Source organism: Dendrobates tinctorius, unplaced genomic scaffold (genome assembly GCF_039654945.1).
Source record: "Dendrobates tinctorius isolate UK_male_01 unplaced genomic scaffold, ASM3965494v1 ptg000020l, whole genome shotgun sequence".
In the NCBI taxonomy this organism is placed as follows: Eukaryota; Metazoa; Chordata; class Amphibia; order Anura; family Dendrobatidae; genus Dendrobates; species Dendrobates tinctorius.
Genome location: NW_027361688.1, coordinates 34,730,906 through 34,744,649, shown reverse-complemented (window position 1 = coordinate 34,744,649; position 13,744 = coordinate 34,730,906). Strand labels below are relative to the sequence as shown.

Below are 13,744 nucleotides of genomic sequence, written 5' to 3'. Positions count from 1 at the left end.
TGGGAGGACACCTTTGCTTTCATCTCTTTCTACACCTCAAGGGTGGTATCAATGACATAGAATACCTATGAGTGCTGTGAAGTAACCAGATTACCGTATATCTTAATTACCCAGACGACTATGTTTAGCAAACCAAGAAGAATTGACTTTTTATCTGTATGTTGGCTTTTGGATTTAAGTGTTAATTTATGGTTGGTCAAAAAACAGAATCTTGTTTGTGTAAGCCTGGAATATTGACTTGTAAGTTGATATTTGATATAACATAGTGAGCTCTTATTCTTGATGAATAGTGCGGTCTACTGATATGTTAATTAAACATTGTATAGCCCAGATAGTTTGTTTATTTTTAAAACAGAGAAGGAAAATCTATGCAAATAGATTACATATTCGGACAATGCAACTTGGTTGTCACCATTCTTCTCCTTATCTGTGAGGCTGGACTGAAGGACACTGGGTAAAGCTAAAAATAGTTTACATGCCACTATATAAAGAGACATTTTCTTCTGGTCGGTGTGACTCTTCAGGATCTCAGCTTAGGGTAATATGGACCCTGGTAGAACACAGGACGGCTTTATTGACCATCACTGAAACCCCAGAGACATCTTAAAGTATCCAGGTTGGGACAATTGGTTCACCTGGCCGCATACCTCACTGTTATCTGTTAACTTCCTAAGCTTGTCGTTGCCCCCTCACTGTGGGGGCAATCAAAATTTGGGAGCTACTGGTGGGGGTATGCAACACTGGAAGCAGCTCTAATCCCGGCGAGTCAGCGGAAGGGTGAGACTCTGTAATTTGCCCCATCTTGGGTATTTAATGGGACTGTTCTGTTTGCTATTGTGTGTTGTGGTTCAACAAAGTATTGCCACATTGTTTTACCCTCACCCTGTGTTGTCTGAGTAGTGTTCTGTCCACAGGGAAAGAGCGGCTGTTCAGTGGTATGAGCCCTGGTCCATGCAGTCTTGCTAAAGACAGCCAAGCCTGCGGACGAGAGCACCCACTGACCCCCGTATCTCCACAAGTGCCTTTTTTTTTTTACAAAAGGGAGTTAAAGAAGGTGTCCAAGTTATTGGGGCCATACTCCTCGTTTGGCCCCAATAACATAAAGCTTATACTCCCCTCCAGGCGACATTCCCCTGGTGTTGACACTCGCTCTCTCTGGGGATCTTGTGCGGTGATGTGACACATAACTCTGGCGCCCAATCACCGCTTCCATCACTGTCTCTGCCTTTGGATGTTTTAAGCATGAAGAGGAAGCCAGGGATCAGCTGTAGCCGGGACTTCCTCTTCATGTTCAAAACGTCCGAAGAAGGAGACAGTGATGCCAGTGCTGATTGGGCATCGGCGTCACATGTCACAATGCCGCACACAAGAGCCCTGCGGACACTGAGTGCCGACACCGCGAGAACGGCGACGACATGGAAGGTGAGTATAAGTTTTATTATGTTATCGGGGCTAAACATTTTGATCAAGAAGGGGTTGTCCTAGTAGTAAACAACCCCTTTAAGGGATGCAACTCCAACAGTCAAATGAGTTTTCTCTCTTTCCCGATATTCTAGGAAATGGACTAAAAAGAACATTCCATTTGTGGGATAAGGGTAATTTTAATCGTTGCAGTAAGGCAACTGTATTTTTATGAAAAGTCCTGGGTGTTCCAGTGATTCTTAAGATGTCTGGATACAATTGAACACCGTTAGAAAAGTTGACGTAACATACATAATATGAACAAAAGTATTAGGAGTGGACCACTCCACATTTCACCAACAGGAGCTTTACTGACCTCCCATTCTAAATCCATAGACATTAATGTGGAGTTGTTCTGTTTGCAGGTATCACAGCGTTCACTCTTCTGGGACAGATTTCTACAAGATTTTGGAGGTGACGGAGAATTTTTGGCTATTCACCCAGATCATTTGTGAGGTCAAACTCTGATGTTGGATGAGAGGGCGGCCTCACAATCACCATTCTTATTCATCACAAAGGTGTTGGATGGGCTGAGGTTTGGACTCTGTGTGTCTGGTCATGTTCTTCCACACCAAACTCCACCCAACCATGGCTTTATGAACCTTGTGCACTGGACGCAGTCATGGGGAACAGAAAAAGACCTCCCACAAAGCTGAAAGCTACAATTGTCCACAATGTATTATGCTGAAACATTGAGATTACTCTTCACTGGACTAAATGACCAAGGCCAACACCCTGAAACACAAGCCCTTAACATTACATCTCCTCCACCAAAACCTTGGTGGGTAACATTCTCCTGGAATTCGCCAAACTCAGGCTCGTCCATCAGACATCAGACAGAGAAGTGTGATTCGTCACTGCACAGAACTTATTTCCTCTGCTCCAGAGTCCAGTGTTGGCGGCTTTACACCACTTCATCCGACGCTTGGCATTGTGCTTGGTGGTGTAAAACTTGCATGCAGCTGTTCCATCATGAAAACCCATGGCGTAAAGCTCCAGGTGCACAGTTTTTGTGCTCTTATGAATAACTGCAAAGTTCCAAGACCTTTATGACATTAAATCAGAGCATTGCCAATTTTTGTGCACACTAAGCACTATAGCCCTGTAACTTTATGCCGTCTTGACTTCATATTTGAGTTGCTGCGGTTCCTTTCACTTTTCAGTAACACCTACATATATGATGGTGGAATATTTAGGATGGAAGAAATGTTATGGACTGACTCGTTACATCAGTGACTCCTATTACAGTACCATGTCGGTATCAGTGATATTTTTGCCACCAACCATTGTCACATGTTAGTAAAAGTAGACAACATGTCGAGGTGGCTGAATGTTATCCATCTATGACAATGGGACTGAGTGTAAAATCTGACTTCAATGATTATGCGCTGCGCCCCAATACTTTTCTCCATATAGTGTATTTCCAATCTGCATAGCTGCTGTACAGTGGACATGCAAGTAAGAGAGGCACTACTACTACTAGTGCTTACTACTGATTAGATTTCATGTAAGTGGCTGCTCATTCCATCCCAAGCCTCATAATCCCTGAGGATCCTCACACTGGTGAGGAATTTTTTGGACTCGGGAATGGGTTGGTCTTTGGCCAATGAACAGACAAAAAGTCCACATACTTTTCTTGTGTAAGGTCCACTGTCATGTACCTTTGGGTCCTAGTGTACTCATTGGGTATCAATTTTACATATAGCGTAGACAGTCTCTATTGCTACATAGAATTCAAAAAATATATTTAATGAAAAAGCATCAATAATTAACATTAATAAAAATAACTATCCTTATAAACAATGAACAAGGGGTACTGTCTGTGCTTTGATTTGGATACACAGTACAGTGCTTCCCTAATGTTGATCTGTCACTAGATTTGACAATACAAACTTCATACATTACTAAATAGATCTCTTAGACCTGACGAGGCTGGTGTATTTAGTTTGAAAACCATTGTTATAATGGCTGTTCGATCCTTTATGAAAGTGTATGTCATTTACCTAGCCTGATTGACAGCTTCTCGGTGTCCCTCCTCGCTGCTGAGATCTCACACTGCTCAGTACAAGCTGCAGCTTTCAATAAGGCTGGGTGAGCGGTGACTGAATACAAATCAGAGTCATGAGTTATTTTTTCTATCTAGAGCACGACTAATAAAATGCTCATCTGGTCTAAAGGTACTGTCACACTTAAGGTACTGTCACACTTAGCGATGCACCAGCGATCCCGACCAGCGATATGACGTGGTCAGGATCGCTGGTGCATCGCTAAGTGGTCGCTAGTGAGCTGCCACACAGGCAGATCTCACCAGCGACATAGCAGGGGTCGGGGGTCGTCACTTACCTGTCAGACGAGGCGATCCTGACGTCCTCCCGCCCGCGTCCACGTGTCGCTCGTCTCCACAGCAGGAAGCTCACGACAAGAAACGGCCCAGGCCGCTCTCGCGCAATCAACGATAACCAGCAGGGGAGCCGGTCGGAGGTAAGTATCAGACTTAGCGATATCGCTAGCAATATCGCTATAACGTCACAAAAACCAGTGACGTTATAGCGATATTGCTAGCGATATCGCTTAATGTGACAGGCTCTTAAGGGATGTATTTGTAAGCACTGTACTGGAGAGAGGCACTACAAGACAGCCATTTGGACTTCCATGCACTGCAGTAAAACAGGTGCTGATTGGCTGGATCCCCCTGTCAATCACATGCGCAGCAACGGCCCAGAAAATTGTGTTTTGACCTAAGAGACCATTGTACTTGCAACATATAATTTTCCAATTTAGAGGTAACAATAGGATGCAATATATGCGTTGGCTTACCTTTAAATCTCTATGCACCACCCCCATCTGGTGACAATGCAGTACTGCCTCTAGGATCTGCTGAATACAGTGGCTGATCATAAAAGAATCCGCAAGAAAATAGAAGAAAGCAAATCAGGTTAATCTTTTAACTACTACCACTTGGGGCATAACTATGGGGGATGGTGTGGCTGCAGACCCACATGGACCCATGGGAACCTCTTCCAAATAAATGAACACCAGTAGTATAAATGGCACCAGATGGTTAGTTAGTGGGATCTGGACAGATTTTATTGTCGAGACAGATGCTCCATGTTCAGTCAGACTTTCTTAAAGGGATTGTCCACTAGTTAGATACTGATGGTCAATCCTTAGGATAGGTCCTCTCCTCAATATTAGACCGGTGGAGGTTGATCACCCAGAACCCACTCTAGTTAACTGCTTGTAGCTTCCAAGGTGACCAGAGGCACACAGTGTACAGAACCGAAACAGGAGCTTCAACAGGTGCTGAGCCGCATTACCCAAGTATGGCCACTACAATGTAGTCAGAGATTTGGCTCTGTAACACTGGGCAAACAGCTGACCTAGGGAGTGGTGGGTCTTAGACACCCACCCTTTTGATATTATTGACTAGAGATAAGCGAATCTCCCGAAATTCGTTACAAGCACAATCGCTCAATTCGGGGGGCAGATTGGATTCGGTCCAAATATAATAAGTCTGAACCAAAAGTAGAAAAAGTGTCAATTCAGCTCACAACTCCGGCTTAGAGATAAGTGTCCCAGGAAACTTCCAGGGTAGACAGTCTGGGGGTCTGGGTGTGGTGCACGGAGTATGGGCTGGTCTGACTTCTAGGTCAAACAGTTCTCAATGGTCCAAAATAGGGGGACGTTCTCCAGCACCAAAGTAAAGTAGTTAAAACTTAGCCTTTAATCATGCAGAATAAAAAAATTTGTAGAATGTGCACGTGTCAGAAAAAATCTATATTGCTTACGCGTTTCGGGTAGAAAATTGATTTTGATTTAACCCTAAGATTAAGGCTAAGTTTTAACAACGTTTTCTTTGATGCTGGAAAACATTCCCTTTTGGACTGTTGAGAGCTGAATCAAAAATGCCTCGAAAAGACATTTATTAGGCTCTCTCCTTTTTCCAGACCCCAAAGTACAATAAACGAGGGGCGGAAGTGGTTAAAAAATAATAATCATCATATACTCATCTGTTCTACGCCCTCGACTGACTCCTTATGCCACCTTCACCATCTTCTTATGCCACCTTCACCACCTTCTTTTGCCACCGTCACCGCCTCTGTTCCTTGGCTTTCAGTTCTTCAAACCCCAAGGCCCATGCAGTCACGTGGAAGGTGACATTTGTCATTGACATGAATGATGTTTGCTATCCCCCCAAATGACTATGGCTTCACACAATTTGCGGGGGGGGGGGGACTGAGAGGGAAAGGAAAGCAAGTTGACATATGTCACCCTCCATATGACCATATGGACATCAGTGCCAAAAGCATTGAAGGCCCGCGGACCCACGCGGGGAACTAGGGAGTCAAAGTGGTGTAAGGAGTCAGACGAGGACTAGGAGGGGTGGACGGGTAGCTATAATGTGTCTTTTTTTAATTTTACTGTAACCCCTTCCTGAGCTTCAGAATAATACAACAAAATAGTGGTTAGCTGATGACAATTTGATGGTTTTGAGCAAACTGAATGCCAAAAATTTGGGATATGCCATGATCTGAAATTTTAGGGGCATCTGTAATGAATTCAATTTGTTATGAATCCATTTGCTCATCTCTATTGACAACCTTTTATTTCTAAGTCCCAGACAATCCCTTTAAATATAATTACTTATAATGTGAAAAGAAAGAACGAGGTACTCACCATAAATGCAAAAAGTGCTCCTCTTATTAGTCCAAACTTGAGTAGCTAAACTTATTGCTGGAGTTTGCTGTCTTCTCTTAACTAGGCACGACGTGCGCTTCACTTCACCGATAGCGCTTCATCCGGTGTCATCAGTGATGCGAAACGGCCGTCGTGCCCGATCTAGCCATATGTTTAGCTACTCCAGTTTGGACCAATACAAGAAGCACTTTACGGAGAGTGCCGTGTTCTTTCTTTTCTTATTGTAAGACGTATATCTATTGTATCGCCTACTTCGCTGAGCACCACTTGCTGTCATTTATTGCCGATAATATATTAAATAATTTCACTGCTAAAATAGTGTATAGGTTGTGCCGAATTCTTGCACTCGTTTTTAATCTTTAACTATAATAGTTGTTTAGAGTCAGGAGGACTACTGAGAATCTAGTTCATTGACCGTTGATATTTGTAGAACACACTTACCTGGCATCTGCTTCACTGTAATACTCTCTGGCAACAATATCCTCAAACAGCTCTCCACCAGTGACCCTGTGAAGACACAAAGCAGGTGAGGTCAGAAGTCAGAACCTGGTGCTGGGTTGCACATTATGTCTATGCAAATTGCCTCTTCAAAGAGGAAGATGACTTGAATTCTAGTGCCAACTTCTGGAAAAAGCAATCCTAAAAGTCAATATCGACCCTTTAACGGGCCTTGAGTTAAAATAAAAACCAAGCCAGATACTCTAATTGCAGACACGTGTTTCGGGGTATTTGCCCCTTCTCATTGCAAAGCACTGGCATGTCACTCTTCACAAGGAGAGATGTTATCCCTTAGACATTATTTCTAAAGTCCCTAGACCCTAGTCAGAGGCCTCTCATACAGCCAAATCAGATATTTTGCTTTGCACTGAGGAGGGGCAAAACTCCAGAACACGTATCTGCAAACAGAGTATCTGGTTTTTCTTTTATCCTAAGTCAAATTGTAAGGCTCATTTAAGGGTTGATATTGAATTTTAGGATTATTACTGCCAGTAGGTGGCACTAGAGTTCTTGTTCTCATTCTCTCTTAAGAGGCAATTTGCATATTTATTTTTCCTAAGCAGCACTGCATGGCCTTTAAGTCTCCTCACACTGGTATGTCAGGCATGTCAACATTATTTTTAAAGTCTCTGAATTTTTTTAAAAGTTTACCTATCATATTTTTCTAAAAATGAACTGTTCATTCTCAGCAATGTCTCTTTTGGGAAGTATTTGCATTCCTGTAAATTAACAATGTTCATGTAATTTTGTTTTTATTCTGATATCTCTATATTTTTGTGCCTGGAAATGTATAAATATATGGTTAACTGCATGTTACCATTTCAAGTCAGTGGGACATGTTCTACTTCAAGGGGCTGCCCAGGACTTATGGATTGCTAACCTAGGTCATCAATATCAGATCAGTGGAGGTCCGAAACTCAACACCCTCATCATTATACTGTTTTTCTTAGCTCCATCTTGGGCTGGATGGGGGTAGCGTATGGAACCATAACAGCACAATTACTTACTGTGGCCTTCAATAGGAGCTGAGCTGCAGTACCAGAAAATTGCCATTACAGTTGTATTAAATTGTGGTGTACCGGTTTTGCTCAATGCGTGCATCGACCAAAGCAGAAGCAGAAAAAAAGCTGATCGGTGAGGGTGTTGGGTGTCAGACCCCATTAAACTGATATTGATGACTTATCCTAAAAAACGTTATCACTAAAGTCCTGGACAACCCATTTTAACATAAATGCAGTCTGTGAGTCAAAGTGATGTAGACTATGATATTTACTTTGAGGAGGACCTGTCAATTGCTTAAAAATTGAGTTAATACCTTGTAAAAAAAAACCATGAGTTGTTCTGATTCTGATGCTCTTTCCCGTTTTGTGCTGTGTCGTCCTATTTTCAGAGATATTCATATTTGTTTAATCTGGAGCGCAGTAAGTGAAATTTCAGCTTGCAGTCCAATTGGGCGTTTCTTCAGAATCTTCTCTTGGGTGTGTGTGCTTTGAACCCTCCCTCAACGATGCTACCAGTCATAGAATGTCAGCTCATCGAATAGTCTTGGATGCTGCCAAGGGAAGGGTGAATATGCAAGTCCCAAGAGAATTCTCAGAAGAAACATCCAGTTGAACTATAAGCAGAAATTTCACATACTGTGCTCCAGATGAAACAAATGTGAATATCTCTGCAATGAAGCGAGGTAGATCCAAACAGGAAAAAGCATCAGAATCAGGGCAGCTCGGGGATTTTTACAAGGTATTTAACTATATTTTTTGAGCAAGTGATAGATCCTCTTTAAGGGGCAATGCCACCTTGTTAATTGTCCCTCTTACAAGTGTTAAAGGGCAGAGAGTGATTGTGAACAGTACAATGGCTAAAACCGCCAAGGAAAATGTAAGAGTCTAGCAAGATAATTGTTTCATTAAATAGAAAATGAACTTCATTACCATTCTAATCACACATCGCCGTGAGTACGGCAGAGACATCGCCGGTGAACATAGATAGCATACTCACAGATCAAACACTAAATAGTGGTGTCCTTCCTCCGAGATGCTGTCATGTAGTCTCACTGCAAAGGAGGACAGCAAATATTAATATACGCAATTATATTAGCATAGCCTGCAATAAATAATGCAAGAAAATTCATGTTCAGACGGATAAAAATCTGCCTGCTATAATCTCGCAGAAATTATCTCGGAAGTACGGAACATAATTTTTTTTTCATAAAAAATGCAATTGTATATTTGCCAGATAACTCCATCTGAAGTTGACGACAATTGAAAAAATATTAGTTTGTATTACTATCTCCCACAGAACTGCATTCGGGCTATTAAAGGGGCTATGTTAGTATGATCAACCCTCATCCAATCTAGTAAAAATATTCAGGACTGAGAGTCCTCAGTGGTTGATACCTTTTAATGGCTAACTGAAAAGATGGTAACACATTGCAAGCTTTCGAGACTACTCAGGTCTCTTCATCAGGCTAGACTAATACAAAATCTGAAGAGTCACATATTTATGCACAATACAGCACAGAAAAAATGCAATAGATGAAACAAGTGACCGTGAAGCAGAATTATGATTATGGGAGAGGGAGAAACATAAATATTGGACCAGTTCATAGATAAGGAGTCCGGATGTTTTATTGTCCTCAGATTGGAGTCTCCTAATGTGTTGTGATGCCCCCACAAGGTCTTAGGAGCAAATTCCTTAATTGATGTAAAAAGACATAAATCCATGCAACACAATCATTAGTCTATGCCTGATGAAGAGACCTGAGTAGCCTCGAAAGCTTGCAATGTGTTACCATCTTTTGAGTTAGCCATCAAAAGCTATCAACCACTGAGGACTCTCAATTCTGAATATTTTTCTATCTACTGGCTAACGCGGTACAAAGATATACATCTTTCCTGTCATCCAATCTAGTGCAGGGACATGCTGAGCTGTCAGTAATTTGAAAGACAGCTCAGCCATCCAATCTGAGACTGGGAGGTGCTGAGCTTCCTTCAGGTGTTCCCTGTTCTAAGTGATTACCCTGCTACTTGGCTAAGCCGTCAGTTGCAGATCCCTGCCACTTGTAGAATTTGTTCGGTGGTGCTGTTTGTATTCCTGTCCTCTGTTTGTTGATATATTGCTGCCTGACCTTGGACCTTGTTCTGACCATCCATTTGCCTAGCCCCTTTGATCTAGACTTCTATTTTCTTGGTATTCTGACCTCAAATCATGACCTGACTACGTTTTTGTCTTTCCTCTTTAATTTATAAAGTCCTCTCTGTATTCTGACAGCAGAATGTTTGACTACCCTGCCTCACAGCTTGTCTGTGAGTAGTGACTAGCATCATAGGGATGTAAGTCATAGGAAGTTTAATAAAATGATACCTTTATATCTGGGATCCAATGTATTATTCCATAAAATCCACACTTTCATTAATATTTAAATAAGCTTTTAAGATCTATGGGCCAGACATAGATCTTCCTGAGAATCTCTGGCGCCAGGAGACAATACGAAGAGTAGTCCAAAGTCAGACATTTTCTCTGACATTCGCCGGTGCCCCCGTACACATTAGTGTAGGGGTGCACAACTCCAGTCCTCAAGGAACACCAACAGTACATATTTTCAGGCTTTCCTCAGTATTGCACAGGTGATAATTTCATCCCCTGCACAAGTGACGATTCCAACACCTTGTGCAATACTAAGGAAATCCTAAAAGCATGCACTGTTGCCTTTGAGGACTGGAGTTGTGCACCCCTGCATTAGAGTGTGGTCAGGAACGGTCAATATCAGCAGGTTCGGCCAATATAACTGTAATGCATGGGCAGACATACCGCAGGTTCAACTGGTGCATCTGCACCGGGACCCACAGGCTCCAGGGGGCCCCTGCAGGGCGACTAATATTTAGGGCAATCTGGCTGGTTTCTCCGGGCCCAAGGCTCCGGGGAGCCCCTGGTCAGATTGCCCTCATGTGCGACGGGCAGGGAGTGATCCCAGCAGCTCCGCTGCCTGCAAGAGAAAATAGCAGGAGCGGAGCTGCAAGGATCGTCCTGCTTCCTGCCCGGCGCCCGCGCTTCCAGTCTCTAACACAGACAGCAGCGCTGCTGGATTAAATCATCATTCAGCGGCCGGCTAGCCGCTGTGCCAGAGCGAAGAAGTGCGGGTGCCAGTGATGCTGCAGCTGAGGACAGGTGAGAGGTGCTGTGTGTGTATGTGTGTGTGTGCGCTTTGTGTGTGTGCATGTGTGTGTGTTTTGTATGTATGTATGTGTGTGTGTTTTGTATGTATGTGTGTGTGTGTAGAGATGAGTGGTGGTGTGTGTGCGTTTTTGCATGCGTAGCGCTGCAGGGGAATATGCAGAGAGGTCAATGGTGCTGTGTGTGTGTCTGTGTGTGCAGTTGGAGGAGAGGGGAATGATGGGGTGATGGGGAGAAGGCAATAATGAGGTGATGGGGAGAAAGCAGTGATGGGGAGAAGGCAATGATGGGGGTGATGGGGGAAGGCAATGATGGGGTGATGGAAAAGGCAATGATGGGGTGATGGAGAAGGCAATAATGGGAGTGATGGGGAGAAGGCAATGATGGGAGTGATAGGGAGAAGGCAATGATGGAGGTGATGGAGAGGGAAATCATGGGGTGGTAGGGGAGAAGGCAATGATGGAGGTGGTGGAAAGGCCAATGATGGGGTGGTAGGGAAAAAGAAATGATGGTGGTGGGGGAGAATGCAATGATGATGGTGGTGGAGGAAAGGGCAATAATGGGGGTGGAGGGGGAGGAGGAAATGATGGAGGTGGTGGAATGGGCAATGATGGGGTGGGGGAGAGGACAATAATGGGATGCGGGGGAGGAGGACAATGAGGGGTGTGGGGGATTGGGATGGGAGGAAGGGGGACTTATAATGGCTAGTGTACGTACTTATTATGTATAACACAGTCCCTTAGTATATAGTGTTCTCACTAATTCTGTATAACACCATCTTTAGTTACATAGTTTCCTCTTTTATTATGTATAACACCGTCTCTTATTACGTACCATCCTCTCTAGTTATATAAGGTGCCGTCCCTTATTATATAGCTTCCTCTGCTGTTATGTACAGTGCTTTCTCTTACCTAGTGTATTCTTGTTAATTTTGTAATTCACAGCACCCTCTTTTATTACATAGTCCCCTCTCTTTTTACATATAAAATGACTGCTGATCGAGGAGTCGGTAACCAAACTACCAGTCCATCAGCTCCTCCATTAGAAAGTAATCTTTCTCATGCTCCATCAGCCATCATTGCATTATACAGCAAACAAGACAGGACGGTATGTAATAAAAAAAACAGGGCTCTATATAATCCAATATGTAAGGGACGGTACTGTACATAATAAGAGAGGGCACTGTAAAAGGGACAGCAATATACATAATAAAGGAGACTATGTAATATATATACATGTATGTGTGTGTGGCTATATATATATATATATATATATATATATATAGCTTTGTTGCCATAAAAGGAAGGGGGCCCAGACACATTTCTTGCACAGGGGCCCCAAGCTGCCAGTGTCCGCCCCTGGTCTAATGTGTTTGGGGGCCTTAAGGCAACGCTGTTCATATAGCATGTTTTTTTTGCAGGGCTTGTGTCTGCAGAAAATCAAGACGTCCATTTTTTATCAATGTCTTGGAGCAAAATCACTCTATATTATAGTCTACACATGGATGCAGTCCATGAACAATCCATGTGCTGGCCGTTTTCAGCATTGTATTGTGTAGGAGAAGCAATTTTTATTTTTGCATATGAGAAACCACACATGGTTAGTACTGACATACTGAGCAAACACTGCGAGAAAACCAACACATCTGAACAATGCCTAAGGTTAATCTGTTCTCTGTGATTTGACAGGTTGCTATTTCAGCACATAAACCGTCTCCCTCTACTGGCCAGCTGCTGTCATGTCACATAGCAATGTATCTCGTAATATGTAAAAGTATAGCTTTATATTAGCTAGTTGCTTTTTGTGACATTTTATAGACTACATTACATATGTAACAGGTCTGTAATAGGTACAATTAAATTCAAAGTGTGCAAAGTTATGTAAACTGACTTGTAACTGTGAACTACAAAGATCATATGAAACAATGCAGAGCGGATATGAAACAATACGGATCCTCAGGGGCGGGTCTTAATCTCTTATGATACATTTTTCAGACTATGAATAAAGCTTATGTTAATGAAAATGGTGATTTATGATGCTCCCCTTTCACTTTCAAGGTGCATACAGACATACGGGTAAAACCTCACCAAAACCACATGCAGCATTCAATGCAGTTTAAATTTTAACAGGTAATGTTAGAGGGGTTGTTCCAACTTGGCAATATACCACCTATTTGCAGGAAAATATACTTTCTGAATGTTGGGTACGATCCACTGATCACGCAAATGTGGCTCTGGAGTGCCTGAATATTATCTATAGGTGGCTGAAAATTATCTATAGGTTTATGGCAGATAGACAAGATCAGCACTTTCAGAAAAACCCTTATAATTCTATGTGTTTTACTGGTAAAATCATAGCAAAGCCAAACTAATTTTTTAGTGGATTTTTTATGTGGTTTCAGTCCCCCATAAACCTACTTTATTGAACGTTTATCATGATAGGTATGAGTTTTCAGCTCATGGCTCAGTTCACACTACGTTATTTCTTTTTATATTTTTTTTATAACTGTATTATGTAGAGAAATATTTCAATAAAAGAAATGAACTCTTTGGATGATCCATTTTATTAGAAGGGACCTATGATGATAACCTGATCACACACGGGTGGCACCAGCAGTATTAAGCTATAAACTCTATGGCACCCTAGCCATAAGTATTACATTTTCCAACAGCGCCTCCACAGAGGAAGTAAGGTATTACACTGATGCTCCTGAACGAGGGATCCCGATGAATTTATTTTCTAACACTGGAAATAAGTTAATAAATGAATTGTTCTTATTGATTTGAATGGGATTTTCTGATGCTAAATGGAATCGGTTGTCTTCTCTTCCATCTCAGTTGTACCAAACTTCTGCATTACTTAGTAAGCAGGATAGCTAAAAAATACTACAGTACCACTTAGAAACCCAAAATTG

The 13,744-nt window shown here is 42.4% G+C and overlaps 1 protein-coding gene across 2 annotated transcripts in view; it reads right to left on the bottom strand.

The window, feature by feature from the left end:
- The window catches only part of CAMK2A (calcium/calmodulin dependent protein kinase II alpha), a 281,034-nt gene that overhangs the window by 92,603 nt on the left and 174,687 nt on the right, over positions 1 to 13,744 (bottom strand). For both annotated transcript variants that reach the window (XM_073567989.1, XM_073567988.1), the window contains exons 4-6: positions 8,656 to 8,710; positions 6,601 to 6,666; positions 4,279 to 4,351 (exon numbers count right to left, since the gene is read on the bottom strand). In XM_073567989.1, coding sequence (XP_073424090.1) covers positions 4,279 to 4,351; positions 6,601 to 6,666; positions 8,656 to 8,710 — 194 coding nt within the window. The remainder of the gene's footprint in view (positions 1 to 4,278; positions 4,352 to 6,600; positions 6,667 to 8,655; positions 8,711 to 13,744) is intronic.